This window comes from Medicago truncatula, chromosome 5 (assembly GCF_003473485.1).
Source record: "Medicago truncatula cultivar Jemalong A17 chromosome 5, MtrunA17r5.0-ANR, whole genome shotgun sequence".
Classification (NCBI taxonomy): domain Eukaryota; kingdom Viridiplantae; phylum Streptophyta; class Magnoliopsida; order Fabales; family Fabaceae; genus Medicago; species Medicago truncatula.
Genome location: NC_053046.1, coordinates 44375699 through 44393299, shown reverse-complemented (window position 1 = coordinate 44393299; position 17601 = coordinate 44375699). Strand labels below are relative to the sequence as shown.

Below are 17601 nucleotides of genomic sequence, written 5' to 3'. Positions count from 1 at the left end.
GGTTTACGACCGATAGGGTTTTACTCACAATATTTATCGACAACATGAATTGTATGTGTCTGTGATAAAATTTTAATCATAGAGTCATAGACATTAGACACAAGAAATTTAAAATTGAGAAAGCAAGTGATTCCTGCATATAGAAATATAAATTAGAAAGTAATAGGGTGATAAGATGCATGGAAGAGATCAAACTAGCAACATATATTCGTTTGAATTTCATCACATTCTACTTAAAATATCATAGTTTCACTATGCAGTCCTTTCCAACAAACTCCCTTGCTACTATATGTCGTAAGACTTGATAGAATCACATATCTATAAAAGCTCACAACTAAGTTACCTGCTAGATATACCATCAAAAGTTTACATTGATTGTGTATTTTTCATTAATAAAGCATCTTTACATCAGTTAATTAGAATGTAACTATTCATATTACTACTTTGTTGGCGATTCTTCATCATCATTGGTGTCTTCATACGATTCTTCTGGTTGAGGAGGAACAAATGTTAATTTGAGCACTTCTACCAACCATGGGGACATAGGACCATCAGTGCGTTTCTTTTCAAGATCAGACTTCTTCATTCCTAACTTCAAACAGATTTCTTCGTCGCTGAGGCCTTCAAACGATTCTTGTGGCTCAGGAGGACCATATTTTAGCAACCCTGGGGGTAGAGGACCATTGTATTCCTTTTCAGGGCAGCTTATCCTGTATCGGACACGCTTCTCCGGTTCACCCTGAATCGCTGCCATCTTTCCAAGCTCTTATCTTCGGAGGATTGAGTAATTTAGAACCGAGTTTTTTTCTTTTGTGCGTTTTCAAATCAATGAATGAATAATCTGTGAGAGCTTTCTTGTTTTGGTTGAGTTATACATTTGGAACCCTAGTTTGTTTGTTACGTGCGTGCTTTATTATTGTGAATTGTGAAATAACGAACCCTAGTTATTTTTGTTTTTTTGTTTGTTTTAGTTGGGTATTTGTTATGAGAATTTCAATTTCGGGAACACCTTTTCTACACCACCCCTACCTCTAGAGGTGATATTATTATCACATAGGTGGTATACACACATATGACATTAGTTTGGAAGTATACTTCTAGATAGCTTGCAATTTCACCAAGAGTCGAGATTTAGGCTTTGTTTGAATTTTTAGAGAGAAATGTAATTGAAAGACTATCTTTGTTTTAAAGATTATCTTTATCTCATTCACCACTACCTTTTTTGAGCTATCCCTCCTTACTCTTGAATTTGTAAGCCCTACTATGAAGGAGTTTTTCAAGATGAACATGGACGATAGGTTTTTTGTTTCACAAATGATGTGAGTGAGACAAATACCACAATAGTTGAATTTAGAGGTTTTCTCTCTGCGCTGGAGATAGATTGGGATAAGATGTTAGGAACTTAATCATCCATTCTTGTTCAAATGTATTGGTCAATCTCGTGTTTCAAGGATGTTCCTCCAATCATCCTTATTAGGATATGAATCCAAAGTGATATGCCACCTCAGTGGCGGAGGTGGAAATAATTTTTGAATGGACCAATTATTTTAATGTGTAAATTTATATTTTTTTATTAGTTATCTTGAGTGACATTTTTTATTTATTTTTTGTCTATAAAACATAATTCAAACCAATGTTTTAAGGATATTTTAACATAAATATTATTCTCTCAAAAAAAACATAAATATTATATAATTTTTATTATACTACACATACACCTTTAATTGAAAAAAAGAATTATGTTTTATTCAAAGAAAATGTTGGTGAGAGATATAATATCAAATATATAATAACTACAATCAAGTTGATATATTAGAGGGTTGTTGCCTTGGTGGTTAGGAATACTTTTAGTCCTTAAATTTGCTTCGGTTTGAACCCTCTTAAAGGTCTTTTAGATAAAAAAAAATAAACAAAATGCATAAGAAATTAAAAAGCTGATTGGAGGGATTCGAGCTTGAATCGAACCCCATTGAAGGTTTTTTAGATAATTTTTTTTTAACAAAACGCTTAAGAAATTAAAAAACTTATCGGAGGGATTCAAAGTGAAAACATCAAGATACAGGCTCGCTTAACTTTACCGCTAAAACATACTACATAGTTATGATTTTAGGCGCAACATATTTTATATATAATATAATTTCATACTCTTATTCGCCAATGGTCGGACATTTGCTCAGCCGACATGATTCATATAGTTGATCAATTTCCACATTTTGTTCATTTAGGAAGCGATCCAAGGAAGAGTCGGTATTTTCTACATCTGATTTGGTTAGCTAATGTGTTGGTGTTTGAGTGTTATGGAAGGAGAGAAAGTTGTGTTCAACAAAAGGAGATGTCTATTCCATAATTATTCGATAAAGTCAAACTCTTCTCTTGTTTGAGTGTTATGGAAGGAGAGAAATAATCATGTCCAACAAAAGGAGATGTCTATTCAACAATTATTCGATAAAGTCAAACTCTTCTCTTTTATGGTGGATGAAAGTGAAGGGCAATTATTTATCTTTTGATTTTCATCAATGGTAAATAAATCCACTTCGTTATTGTATTCATGTTACATAGCTTGTGTTTCTTTTGTTGTTTTCGTTCTTTTATTGTAATATTGGTTGTATCATATTTTGAGTTCTAGGCTAGCTCTCCTTAAGCAAGATTGAAGGTCATTCCGGTTAATACGTTTCATTTTGATTTCTTACAAAAATAAAATAAAATTACACCATATAGTTGTGTATTGGAGGGGAGAGAGAGAGAGAGAGAGAGAGAGAGAGAGAGAGAGAGAGAGAGAGAGAGAGAGAGAGAGAGAGAGAGGAGAGAGAGAGAGAGAGAGAGAGAGAGAGAGAGAGAGAGAGAGAGAGAGAGAGAGAGAGAGAGAGAGAGAGAGAGAGAGAGAGAGAGAGAGAGAGAGAGAGAGAGAGAGAGAGAGAGAGAGAGAGAGAGAGAGAGAGAGAGAGAGAGAGAGAGAGAGAGAGAGAGAGAGAGAGAGAGAGAGAGAGAGAGAGAGAGAGAGAGAGAGAGAGAGAGAGAGATGATTTTTTTTTGAAAGTCGATGAAGGTGGTGTTGGAGATGAAGAAGAGGAGGATGGAAGAAGATCAAGATAGGGAAAATAACATTAGATGGTTATATTGTATTGTTCCTTACAATTGACCTCAGAGATCAAATGGTTTATTTTTTTACGTAACAAATATATTAAACAGTTAAGATTAAAAAATGAATGAGATTTACGGTGAACCACCTATAATGTTAGTTCACCTAAAACATTTGAGGTTAACCCTTTGACGGAAAGGAATAAAATGTGCAACGAATATGAATTTAAAAGAATTAAATGAATAAAAAATTAATTATGAGACTAAAGCGATACCAAATAAACAGTTAAGGGACCAAAAATACATTTTAGTTTTAAATGTATTAATGGTCAAAGTTGTGTTTTGATATATGTGAAGTGATTGGCTGCAATATATACTTTGTAACGGAGTGAATATAAATAATTTATAAATAAATAACATAGGCTAACTCTCCACACATATTCCTAAAACTACTTTAGCGTACTCCCTCCAATTTCAAATATAAAAACAGATTTATTTTTCAAATTTATAAATAATTTATGTATCTGATTTATATTATAACTAAATACATCATGTATTGAATATAAACCTTAAGAAAAGAATATCTTTTACATTTGAGTTTGAAGGGAGTTATTACGTTTTCTATATCAACTTTTACAATTTTTATCATATAGTTAAAAAATTAAGGCTTAAATATGGAAATGGTCCCTGCAAATATCTGGTGTTTTTGTTTTAGTCCCTATAAAAATATTTTTTTGTTTTTAGTCCCTGCAAATATAGAATATTTGGTTTTGGTCCTTGGTATTTTGTTTTAATCCTTGTAAAATCATTTCATATTAAAATTGGTCCCTATAATATTTATTTTAGTCCTCATTTTGAGGGACTAAAATTAAATATTCTATATATTACAAAGACCAAATCGAATATGAATCAATTTTACAAGGACTAAAACAAAACACTAAGGACCAAAACTAAATTTTTTATATTTGCAGGGACTAAAACCAAAAAAATATTTTTACAGGGACTAAAACCAAAATGTCAGATATTTGTAAGGACTATTTTCATATTTAAGCCAAAAATTAATAGTCAAATTGTACTTTTTTTTTTTTGTTGAAAGAAGTCAAATTGTACATTAGAATGTATAAAATGACCAGTTACGACATGTATATAGAGGCAGAGTGTAATTTTTTCTTTCACCGATTCATGAACCTTGACTAAGTTAATGAGATTCATAACAACTCTCAATGATTCAAATAGACCAACTAAATATATATAACATAAATGATATTTAAACATTTATTTTGTGACAATTTTTGTTACAACTTTCTTTCTCATACTCACATTATTTTTTACTTTATCTCTCTATTGCTTTGATTTTCGTGCAAATACGTATTCTTTCTTTACAAATTATGGTTGTCCCCATAAGTTGTCAATTAAAAGATGTTCAAATAACACTCTTCTATATACTATAATACTCTCTCCATTTTAAAATATATGTCGGAGTCAACCACTGTATCAATGTCAATACATAACTTTGACTATTAATATCTTTAACTATTAATATCTTTAACTATTTATAATAAAAAATTATGAAAATTTGATATTTTCAAAATATTCATTGAAACAAATCAAACATCATCTTACATATTAACATTTGCATTTATATATTAGTTAAAAGCGCACATTGTAAAATTGCAACATATATTTTTAAACAAAAAGAATATATAAACTCATAACAATTAATTTTTTTGACAACTCTCTTATAGTCATTTAATTAAAAATATTAGATATGCACGATAAAATATTATTATTATTTTTAAGGCCAATTACGTGTGGTGCATAAAGTGAGACAAATATTGAACCGTAATCATGCTTGCCTCGACTATTTAATCAATAAGTTTTACAATTAAATGAAATGAAATATGATATCACTTTTTTGTTTTGTAAAAAAATGAAAATCATCCATTTGAAATTTAATCGCATAATTACAAGATCTTAGCATGAATCTCAATGAAATCATCAAGTCTAACGATATCAACATTTGTTAGTTGAGTCGAATGCTACAGACATATTTAAATCATTTATACAAAAGTCATATACGATATCTTTCATACAATAATAAGCAAGAGTAATTGTTTCTTGCACCAACAGTAGATAAATAAATAATTAAATTATTCTTTTCGTAAAAAAATGACAATTACCACAAACTTATCCACATACGAGATTGGAGCCTAAATGAAAATATCAAAGTCTAACAATATCCACATTTGTTAAATAAGCCCATAAATATCTAAATAATAATTTTATTTTGGTATATTGTCTAAATCATTTCTACAAAATTCACATACTACGTTTTTCTTGTCCTAAATAAAGTAATTTTCCTTGCACCTGTTAAATGACCTTGACCATGCATGTTAATGAGTTTTATAACAACTGTCTATTCAAATACTATTTATAATAATTAAAAAAAAAAAAAAACTATATAGCATTTTTTTTAAATTATTATAAATAGTATTTGAATATTATAATTTAAAAGTTAACTTTTTCGACAGCAATTATAGTAGTTTAATTAAAATATTAGATACGAATAATAAAAAAAGAAGAGAAATGGATAAGAACAAAGAAAGAGGGAAATGGAAAAAAGAGTGAAAAAAAGAGTGGGAAAAATGGGAAAAAAATTAAGTAAAATTTCAAAAGCCGCGATTCCCTCCGCGCGTGTGAAAAAAAAAAAAAAAAATCCCTTTAAAAAGGGTGAAAAAGTCTCAACATTACATCACTTTTCAACAAACACAAGAAAGAAAGAGAAAGAAAAACCAAAACATTACAACATCACATTTTACAACATCATTCATTCATTCATCCATGGCGAACATCATCACTCACCACCTTCCTTGTGACGCTGACGGTGTATGCATGGTTTGCAAACAAAAACCATCAGAAACCGAAACACTTCATTGCAAAACCTGCACAACACCATGGCATGCTCCTTGTCTCCCTGTTGTTCCAACAACAAGTGAAATGCTCGATTGGTTGTGTCCTGATTGTGCTCAACCAAGTGATGTTGTTGCTGCTTCTGCTGCTCCGTCTGTTGCGGGGGATCTTGTCTCTGCTATTCGCGCTATCGAGAATGATCCTTCGTTGACGGAGGAAGAGAAGAGAAAGAAACGCCAAGAGTTACATGGTGGATCTTTGAAAGAGAAGGATGAGGTTCATGTTAGGAGAAGTGGTGTTCTTGATATCTTTGATGGGAGTCTTAACTGTTCGTTTTGTGTGAAGTTGCCTGAGAGACCTGTTACTGTAAGCTTTTTTCTATTTATTTTTTATTTTTATAGATTTAGTAATTGAAATTGATTCTTTTTTAGTCTTGATTTTCATGTGATTTGGAGTGACATTGTGTTTTAGTTGTGAGATTGAATCGTTCTGATGACCTAATCGAGTTTGTTTTGGTTAGGTTATCTGAACGATTCAATCTTGACTTGATATGTGTTAAATATTTGATTTTATTAAATTAATTTTTTTTTTTTTTTTGTGATTGAAAGTTGTTATTGTTGTTGATGATGATGTTGCCTTGTATTTTGAGATTGAATCGTTCAGGTGACTTAACTTAGTTTGTTTTGGTTAGGTTACCTGAACGGTTCAATCTTAACTTGAAATGTGTTAAATATTTAATGTTGCTGTTGTTTATGATAATGATGTTTTCATGTGATGTTTCTTTCATTTTCTCTCTTTACTAATTAAAATTGATTATTTTTTGTATTTTAATTTTCATGTGATTTTCAGTTACATTGTGTTTTAAGTGTGAGATTGAATCGGTTGATGACCTAACCAATGATTATATCTAAACTGAAGTCTGTTAAATATTTGATGTTATTAAAATTATTTTTATTTTTTTAATTGAGATTTGATTTGGTTCTTGGTGTTAATGATGCTGTCTAATAATTTGAGATTGAATCGTTCAGATGAGTTAAAAAAGTTTGTTTTGGCTAGATTATCTGAAAGTTTTGATCTCAATTGAAGTGGGTTAAATATATCATATATGATTTTATTAAGCTTATTATTATTATCATTTGAAATTGAATTTGATTTTGTTGCTGTTGATGATGTTGTCTTGTAATCTTGAGATTGAACTGTTATGATAACCTGAACAAGTTTGTATTGTTAGCTTAACTGAAGCATCCTGAACATTTGGTTTTATTTATTTGAAATCGAAGTTGATTATTTGTTGTTGTTGTTGTCGGTTCAGACTCCATGTGGGCACAATTTCTGCTTGAAGTGTTTTGAGAAATGGGTTGGGCTAGGGAAACGAACTTGCTCAAACTGCAGGACTGCAATTCCACCGAAGATGGCGAGTAATCCAAGAATCAACGCACAGTTGGCGATTGCGATCCGTATGGCCAAGCTAGCTAGAGCAGAGAGTGTCGGTGGAAGCACTGCTCCAAAAAATTATCAAGTTGTTCTCAACGATGAGCGTCCCGACACCTGTTACACCACTGAGAGAGCAAGGAAAACAGGAAAGGCTAATGCTTGCAGTGGAAAAATCTTTGTGACTATTCCAAAGGATCACTTTGGACCAATCCTTGCTGAGTATGATCCTAATAGGAACCGTGGGGTTCTTGTTGGTGATACTTGGGAGGATAGGATGGAATGTAGGCAATGGGGAGCTCATTTTCCCCATGTTGCTGGCATTGCTGGTCAGAGTGCCCACGGGGCTCAATCTGTCGCTCTCTCGGGTGGTTATATAGATGATGAAGATCACGGGGAGTGGTTCCTTTACACTGGAAGCGGTGGAAGGGATCTCAGTGGGAATAAACGCACGAACAAAAACCAGTCATTTGACCAGAAGTTTGAAAATATGAATGAGGCTTTGCGAACCAGTTGCCGAAAAGGCTATCCTGTTCGTGTTGTTAGGTCTGTTTTTATTTATTATGAATTCAATTCAACTGATCGATTTCTTATTAGTTTGTTAGATCTGTTTTTATTGATTATAAATCAACTGATTAATTGATTCCTTATTTGGTTAGTTTCATTGTGATATGTGAGGAATTGGTATGCTATTTTGTTCATGGATCTGTTTATTTGGTTCAGGTCCCACAAGGAGAAACGTTCCTCTTATGCACCAGAAGAAGGATTGAGGTACGATGGGGTGTACAGAATTGAGAAATGTTGGCGCAAAGTTGGAATACAAGTAAGTATGATTCTTGTTTTGTAATAACTAATCATTACATTAATCAGTTCCAGTAAGTACATTGAGTGAGACCTAATGGATTATCAGTTGTTAAAGTTTTTCATTGATTGGGAATCTTTTCTGTGATAGGGTCATAAGGTCTGCAGGTATTTGTTTGTGAGGTGTGACAATGAGCCAGCTCCATGGACAAGGTTGATTTTTGTTCCTCAACTTTTATTTTTCCTATTGTGTTTGTACTAATATATACAAGTGGAAGTCTGGAACTTGATCACTTGAACTCTTTTTGTTGATCTGCAGTGATTTAACTGGAGACCGTCCTCGCCCACTACCTACAATTAAGGAGTTTAAGGGTGCAGTTGATATTACTGAAAGAAAGGATGATCCATCATGGGACTTCGATGTAAGTAGTGTTGTCTACTTATATGCTTTTCTTAGATTTATTGATGTCTTAAAGTGCTTCCTTCAGTGTTCCATATTACATTTCTGCATTGTTTTCTAGACACTGTATTTGTATTGCGTAAGATATTATTTTCACAATTATTTAAGTTTAAATTTTGGGAAGATTATTTGCTAGGTGATGAATGTTTTTTCCCCAACTTTGCTGTACCATAGTTTTTGTAAGGTCTCTCAATATGTTCATTTCTCTACATTTCAGGAGGAAAAGGGCTGTTGGTTGTGGAAGAAGCCTCCACCACTAAGTAAGAAGCCGATGAATGTTGTGGATTCTTTTGATCCAACAAAAATGAAAATTGTCAGGCCAAAAGCTATAAAACCGTCCTTCAAAATTAAGGATAGGCTATTGAAAGGTATATGGTCCTTGGTGATAACAATTAACCTCATTTCCCTTTCCTTAGTTCACTGTTATTTGAAGCTGTTTTCGTTACCAACTCACTATAGTAGTAGACTTGTTAAGTTAATTCAGTTTTGCCTTTGGTTAATTGTTTTTGCAGAGTTTGGTTGCAATATCTGTCGCAAGGTGTTGGCTTCTCCTCTTACTACACCTTGTGCTCACAACTTCTGCAAAGGCTGCTTGGAGGGTGCCTTTGCTGGCCAAAGCTATATCAGGAACAGGACAACTCAAAGTGGACGCAGTTTGCGGACACAGAAGAACATTATGAAATGTCCTTCCTGTGCAACTGACATAGCTGAGTATCTTCAGAATCCACAGGTACTACTGCACATACTTTTAAATAGATCTCAATGAAAAGAACTGTCTTATTGGACTTTTAGCTGGGTTTTATTAGCCTAGTTTTTAGGGTTTGGTTTGCATTGATTATTTGTAATGTGATTAATAATCATATTGATGTCAGGATTTAGATTTGTTTTGATCAATTATGGAATGGATTGTTATACTTCAAATTGAATCCTTATTGAATTCTTTTAAATGTATTTCTAATCTACTACAAAATGATTAGTACTCCTAATTTACCGTGTAACTTTTAAACCTTTTTCAAATGTGAAATTCTGCATGGAGTTTAGTGTTTTCTATATTGTCTGAGGTACTTAATATTTGCAATGTCTGCATTGAAAATGTTTGAAGTTTTGTTGCAAACCTTTAGGTACTTAATTTATTGACAGTGTCTATGCAGTTTAGTGAAGTTTTGTTGACAGTGTCTATGTATTGAAAATGTTTGAATTTTTTGGCAAATCTTTAGGTACTTAATATTATTGACAGTGTCTATGTAAATATATAGTGAAGTTTTGTTGACAGTGTTGTCTGTGTATTGAAAATGATTGATGTTTTGTGGCAAATCATTAGGTACTTAATATTGTTTTGTGGCAAATCATTAGGTACTTAATATTGTTTTGTGGCAAATCAGTAGGTACTTGATAATGTTTGAAGTTTTGTTGCAAATATTTAGTGAAATGAGCTAATAGCTTTTGTAATAGCAATATATGCATAAGAGGTCTAATTTTGCTTATTTATGATCTTTTAACAGGTTAACAGGGAAATGATGGGTGTGATAGAAACACTCCAGCGACAGGCTGAACAACAGGAAGAACAGATGGAGGAGAATTCCGGAGAATCAAGTGCTAAGAGTGAAGAAAATGACAAGCCGGATGAGGAGACCGAGGTCTCAAAATCCTCTGATTCGAGTGAAAAAGTCGTGGAGGAAATTAACGAGGATGATGTGAATCCTCCACAGAAGAAGAGGAAAGGTGATGATGACAAGGCTGTGGTCAATGTGGAAGAACAGATTGATGATGCAGGAGTGGAAAGCAAAACAGTGGCTTGCAACTAGAGGTGGATTGGTTCGTGCTGTTTTATTTTGGGTTTTGCATTAAACAGCACTAGTTTATAATAGAGTTAATATTGCTGATACAAAGGGAAAATTTTCTATTACTTGCTCAAAGACAAGACATTTTATGATTTAATTTTTAATTTCTTGAGTACTTCTCATAGTTTGAGAAAGATATTTACTGGATTTGGGAATTGGTTTTTAATTGGTATCACCAATCTATAGTTGTCAATTGTCATATGGTAAACATGAGAAGCAATGAATGCATTTTATATTTTCATATCCGAGTGTTATAATGTTTAGTTATAAAGATATAACCTATATATAAAGTTGTCATATCTAAATGCTTCATATTTTATTTACACTTTTGATTAATGTTATATAGATTAGAGGATATTCATTGGTTACACTTTAAACACTAAATCCAAAACACGACACTATTTGAGAATTGTACTTGGTGAATTTGGGTTGCCGTTTGAAGCTTCTACTTTTGTTTTTATCTAAAAGTGGTTTTTAAAATTGGGTCCCTCTATTGTAGACTCTTAGTATCTATGAAAAGAGGGACCACATGTGAATCTATGTGACATGTCATGCATACATACATCAGATTTATCATGATACATACAATGGACGATTAAATTTTATTAAATTTATCATAGTTGATAGCAGTAGGGATTGATGGGTTTAGTTAACTTGAGCTAAGTTTCACTCCAACCTAGTATTAAATTGTAGACAACCACTAAACCCACTCCATCTTTATTTGATGTTGACACACTAAAGTATTGGGTGTTTTTGTTTGTGTAAGATGGTGGATAAGGTAGCTTGTTAAAATTGATATAGCTCTCATCATTAGTCATTAGTAAAGGTGGTTGATGAACACATTGGATTCTTTAGGCTCTTGAGTGAAAAAGACTCATTACTCCTACTTCATTAGAATAAATACCTGCATATTATGTGAAAATAACTGTAATAATTGATTCTACTTTCTTGAACAATAATTCACATGGACTGTGTGACTATTAATCTATTTTTATTGACTACTGTAATACTATGGAGTTTCATTGGATACACATTTATCATCCATTCATTAGTTAGGTGTATTTGAATTGAAAATTCAAAGACATTCCTATAAAATGGCACAACAATAACTTGTTAAAGAAAGTTTTATTTTATATCTTTTGAATGAAAAATGTTAATAATTGATTGCTTGGTTAATTTTTTTCTTCTTCGTTCAAGTTTAAACTCAAAACTTTAACTTATTATCTCTTAGGAAACTCAAAACCGTTAACTTAATATCTTTTAGCATAATGAATTACCCAAACCCTCAAGATATTCCTTATATTTACCATAAAGTAAAGTTTCTAAGAAAAAAAGTTACTGTGCCACTTCCTACACAATTCTCTTTGTTCTCAATTTTATAAGAAATTACATTGAGGGAAACTACATATGGGTCACTCATTACATTACATTATGTTAGAATAATTTTCCCTCATTACTGAGGTGTGGATCTTTTTTTTGCCTTCTCATTCGTACTCCAGAAGACGTGCTTTGTGTGTGTCCATTTATGAAGAAACATGTAGTCTAATTTCCAAATGATTGATATTATTGAAAAATCCGAATGACTACACACAATTATAAATTCTAGATTATGTTAATCCTTTCTTTTAACTGTATTCCTAATCTACTATGAAACGATTAGCAATCCTAATTTACCATGAAAGTTTCAAACCTTTTTGAAAATGTAAAATTCTGTTTGAAGTTTTGTTGTAAATATTTAGTGAAATGAGCTATTTACTTTTGTAATTGAAATATATAGAATTTTAAGTATTGTTTTGCTCTACATAAAAGAGGTCTTATTTTGCTTATTTATGATCTTTTAACAGGTTAACACGGAAATGATGGGTGTGATAGAATCACTTCGGCGACAGGCTGAACAACAGGAAGAATAGATGAACCACAAACTATAAAATCCTCCTAAAGTGGGAAAATTGTACGCGGATTACTTTGGTACATTGTTTACTATGGATTACTCGCTATTAAATAACTTAGTTACATTCTTTATTTTATTTTTTTGTAAAGAGAAAATGATAAATAGAATGAATTGAGTTCATTGATTGTATATGATGAAGTAGGCAAAACAACTTTACTTGAAGCTTCTCGCGAATGATGTGACAATTGACACCAATATGTTTTGTGCGTTCATGTACGCAAAGGTTGGCCGTGATGTGACACAAAGACCGACTATCACAGTAAAGGAGTGCTGGTGGGATTTCAGAAGTGGTGGAATGGAAGCTAGATCCCTATATCCATCCGGATTCCAAATAGGAACAAATGATGCTAACATGTTTTATTGAACGCCAACTGATGAAAGAATCACCAAAAATCCAGCAGTTGAGCACCGAGATATAAGACAAGTAGCTCAATAAGAGTCACTAAATGCTTTCTAGTTGTAACAACGATGATGTTGAGAAAAACAGACCTTCGACAATCAAATCCTCTCAAATTTCGTCTCATTGTATTCCATTCCATTTTTCTTCATGAACTGAAAGATATCAGTGGAGGTCACAATATGAATTCAATTAATTGCAGTGTTTTAAAGACTGAACATTGAACCAAGAATATCTCTGGATCATGGTTGAATTGTTTTAAATCACTCAAACCGCAATTAAACTAATCAAATAACAGAACCGTATATATATAGTGTCATAAGAAGGAAAATCATTCATTACTTAGGAATGAGGTCAAGTTCAACTAAGAGCTCAACAACAAATCCTCTGCATCTTTTATAGCATCCAACCCTATATCATATTCTACCTTCTACACTGAAATATGGCAGGTAAAGGCATTTAAATCGAAAGCATCTAAGCAACTTCCAAATCAAATAAATGTAAAAAATAGAACTACCAAGAGTTTCAAGTGTCATAAATGAACAGAATATAATACAGATAAACAAGATCATTCCTATGTAAAGGAGGTCTATGGAGCTATGAATGTCTTTCATAATACTTGTTCATCTCAAACGAAAGCAGCTATCTCTTATGACCAAAATTCTGCGCTATTAGACACTAAACATGAAACATCTCTAATATCTCTTCTCTGGCTCCCACCTTCGAAAATGGGCAAAGCGAATATTCAAATCAGATACTTGAATGTGAAACCATAATTACTTCAATATAAAAGTGCTCTTTGTAATATTAATCAACCAAAAATTAACTTCTACTTTATGTCTAAACTCTAAATATAAACTCAATTTTAAAATTACCTTTCCCTTCTCTTTTGTTTGGAGAGAAATATAGAGAAACACAGATTACACAGTCATGAGAATTCAAACTCAATCAAAAACACACTTGATTCCCTTCTCTATTCCATTGATCGGAAGATTTTCAGTGTTGAAACTGAAAATTAAAAACCTATGTGATCTATATATAATCAAGAAACTGCAAAGAAAACAAACAACGTCAACACACAGTCATTCTTTATCTTCCAACTTGAGCTGAATTTTAAGAACAAAACAGTACCTGGGGAAAATGACATATGTGGTGGCGGTGCTAGCCTAGTGAACAATTGAGATGGTTCCGGTGGATCATTATGACCTCTCCCTGTACCATGTCTAATTCCTCCACTTGAATGCCTCGTATACTATTACTATGCATCTAGAAAAGAAAAAAAAAAGATATGTGAAAGAAGAAAAAAGAGAAAGGAATGTGTTCAATCAGAATATAGTAACATAGTTAAAACAATATTCTTAATCGGGTCGTATGATAACAATGTTTTGTTTCTCATGGTAAGACACAGTCCAAGATGCTTTTTAATGTTTGATTATGTTAGTATAAAAATATATTGGTTAATAACGAGTCCGGATGAATTTCTGCGATGAATAATGAAAATTAATGAATTTATGTTATGAAGAACGAGTCAGAGTGAATTTCGAAGATGGAATGAAAATGAGTGTTGTGGATTCCTAAAAGTTAAGATTCAAGTGGCATTGTCCAAAGATGCAAGTGGGGCCTAATTGTCATAGTGTGAAGTTGTCAAAGCTTAGGAGGGATGGGTAGCATGCAAGCAGGAGGCTACCAAATTGGTTTGCTACATTGAGTATCTGTTGCCAATAGACGATAGTAGCCGCGGTGGTGGCTGTGATAGCGGAGCAGCTGCCTTCCGCCCCCCATGCAGAGGTCCGGTGTATCCTTTAAGATTATTTTAGTGTTTATGATGAAGAAAATTATCAGTTGTAATCATCATTGTTGTTAAATAGCAGCTGTACATAGCTCGTAGCATAGCCAATTTCAAGCAAACCACTCTTCTCCGCGATCTGCAATCGACAACAGTGGTTATTTTTAAACCATTCATTTTGGCTTAAGTTGGATTTACCAATTGAAAAAACCAATTGCTAAGATGTTAGTGGTTGTTTCAGCTTCATAACATCTGAAGAAATGTTGACTTAGCAACCATTTTCCACTCTGCGATGTAGGTTTTCCAGAGGTTAGAGGTTTTTTGCAACAAGTGCCAGGCTTGTGCTCTTCACAGGTAGTTATTGTTCACTCCTTTTCTCTGCATTATTTGATTCCCACAACCTCAACTACTACATTGTTTGACGATATCGCTACTAGAATTCTTCGATTTTCTTGTGTAATTTGGTAACCAGCTAATGCCTTCGTTCCTGAGGATTTTAGAAACCGCAGGAAACTTACCTGCAAAAACATCCACGGAAAAAGTAAAATAAATCCGCAGGAAACAATTATGTATTGCGTTTTATGATGCAGCGCAGCTATTTCATTTTGGATTTTAGTAGAGATTGTTGGATATTTTACATATTTCAAAAGTAAATTATTATGTATTTTACTTTAAATCCTTCCTTCCTTCAAAAAATGTATTTTACTTTAATCGAATTAATTATTTTATTTGGAAATTAATAATGTTAATTTATCCAAAAATTGCTTTATTTTAGCAATATCTGTTTTTGACTTGGTCTTTTATTAGAAATTCCACCTTTCCACATTTACCAATTTCTTTCACGAATAAAAAAAAAAAACTTAGACACACAAATAGATAAACAAAACTAAAAGATAAAAGTAAAAAATGATGTGACTAATTTTTATTTTTATTTTTCTAATCGTGTGAGTGTGCCTAAATGTTTTTTATTTAGGTATGTGTCCATGAAAGAGTTTCCCTTCTTTCACATGTTCAATGTTTTAGGAACTTTTATTTTGACTTTTTTTTTTTTTTTGTCAAGTAATCTGGTGGTTAAATTGACAATTTTCTTTTTAAGGTATAATTGAGGTGTTCAGGTTTCGAAACCCGGCCCCCGCATATAATAATGCATGTTCCTGCCAATATGCTCACGGGGACTATTTTGAATTATTCTACTTACCAACTAATTATAAGAACATCTATTTACATTTTGGAAGGATATAAATATCATATGTTAGTCCCCGTGAGCATAACTCAGTTCGCAGGACATACATTATTATATGTAAAGGTATGTGTTCAAACTCCGAACACCCCACTTATTCCTTTTGAAAAAGGTGAATTCTAGCCGCGGGTGCTTAACTCCAACAACAAATATATCATCATATATTAGTTGTTATAAGTAACCTATCCTTCAGGAAGACTATGGATGGATCGAACCATATGCAGCAACATTGGAAGTGGTCAAGTCAAATAAGTAGTGCTAGTATTACTCCGCATTTAATCATACTTTTAGCTTTGATTCTACACACACTCTCTCTAAAACATGTCTAAATCCCTCATGATCAGATTAATGGCCTTGTATTGGCTTTTCAACAGTGGCAAATATTATGAACCTCAAACCCTAGAAATAGGGAAAGAGGCGATCGCTTTGAGAAAGACAACATACTTAATTTACACTGTTTCCACATGCTTCTTAAAAATGATCTGTGACCATCTTTTCTTCTTCGGTTTTTGTTTCCACCAGAAACTCCTCTAGCGTTACTACCATGATCAATTCGTCAAAGAATTCTCAGCCATCACCATAACCATATTGAAAATACTCACGGTTCTTACTGTGTATTTGCCTAATCATAAGTATTTTAATCAAGCTATTAATTATTGCAATTTAGGTTGGTTTTTTTATTTTATATTAATTATCATTAGTTTTTTTCATGTTGGTGTCAATGGTCAGGTTTTATGTCCCCCAGTTCTTTGTATGCTTTCATCTTTGGATTTCGTAACATAAACCATGATGAGTGTGATCATCTACAGTTGTTAGAAAATAGAAATAGATGTGAATAGAGGTGATAACAAGTCGACTCCTGGTGTCTATATGAATTAAGTCAAAAGATTTTGCAGATTGAGAATTACTTGACATGAAATGTAACTTTTGTTTCTTAGATAAATGTACATATGGAAAGATATTGGATACATGTTTGAGAATCTTATAATAAGGATGACCTATATAGTGCCAAAGTTCAAAAGAATTGGAATTACAAGTATTAGACACATTGTAGAATTCAGTGGTGTCGTCTGCCTATAGGTGTTCTGAAATGTAATGTGAATGCAAGCTTTAGCAGTCTGCTAACAAAGACAGGCTTCAGGTGCTTCGTTCGTGACTCCTTCAGACAGTTTGTTACAGCTTTTGCTGGGTTGGAAAGCTTTTATTCGTGACTCCGAAACTGTTAGTTCATGAGGGGGAAGCTTTTGCAGTACTCTCAGCTGTGAATTGGTCACTAAGTATGGGACTTCAGGACGTTGTTACAGTTATCTGTAGGTTCCTCGGAGTTTAGTAGTCTTGATTGATTTTAATATTAGAATATTGTGTTCTAATTGCAACTTTGAGGTTAAGTTTATTTGCCGCAAGCAAATATGATTGCTCATAGCTTAACTAAGGCAGTCAGTGCTAGCTAGTAGACAAATGTTTGATTTTGTTCCTCCTTGTATCCAACACTGTTTAAATGATATGAGTTGAGTTTGTTTTGTTCAACAAAAAATAGTTTATGACTTCACGAGGATGAAATTAAAAATAAACAACTTACAAATATGAAAATTGAAACTCACTATATTTGCATGTACCAAACATATATTTTGACACAACATAGCTAGCCACCAGTCCATTTGAAATAAGAATTGCACTATCTCATGTAATTCTCATGCTGGGTTGAA

General features: G+C 32.7%; 1 protein-coding gene across 1 annotated transcript; it reads left to right on the top strand.

Moving 5' to 3' along the window:
* The first annotated feature begins 5828 nt into the window (after positions 1 to 5828).
* LOC11419655 (E3 ubiquitin-protein ligase ORTHRUS 2) lies at positions 5829 to 10764 on the top strand. Its single transcript, XM_003618024.4, has 8 exons — positions 5829 to 6354; positions 7301 to 7965; positions 8143 to 8242; positions 8372 to 8433; positions 8540 to 8642; positions 8898 to 9048; positions 9193 to 9410; positions 10183 to 10764. Exons 1-8 carry the CDS (start codon positions 5920 to 5922, stop codon positions 10483 to 10485), a joined length of 2037 nt encoding a protein of 678 aa, XP_003618072.2. The 5' UTR covers positions 5829 to 5919; the 3' UTR covers positions 10486 to 10764.
* The last annotated feature ends 6837 nt before the right edge of the window (positions 10765 to 17601 follow it).

Bases quoted from the DNA above. Each gene is read 5' to 3' on its own strand.
- LOC11419655 (XM_003618024.4), top strand. From the start codon at position 5,920: ATGGCGAACATCATCACTCACCACCTTCCTTGTGACGCTGACGGTGTA. The intron at 7,966-8,142 runs GTCTGTTTTTAT...TATTTGGTTCAG, and splicing joins TATCCTGTTCGTGTTGTTAG to GTCCCACAAGGAGAAACGTT. The intron at 8,643-8,897 runs GTAAGTAGTGTT...TCTACATTTCAG, and splicing joins ATCCATCATGGGACTTCGAT to GAGGAAAAGGGCTGTTGGTT.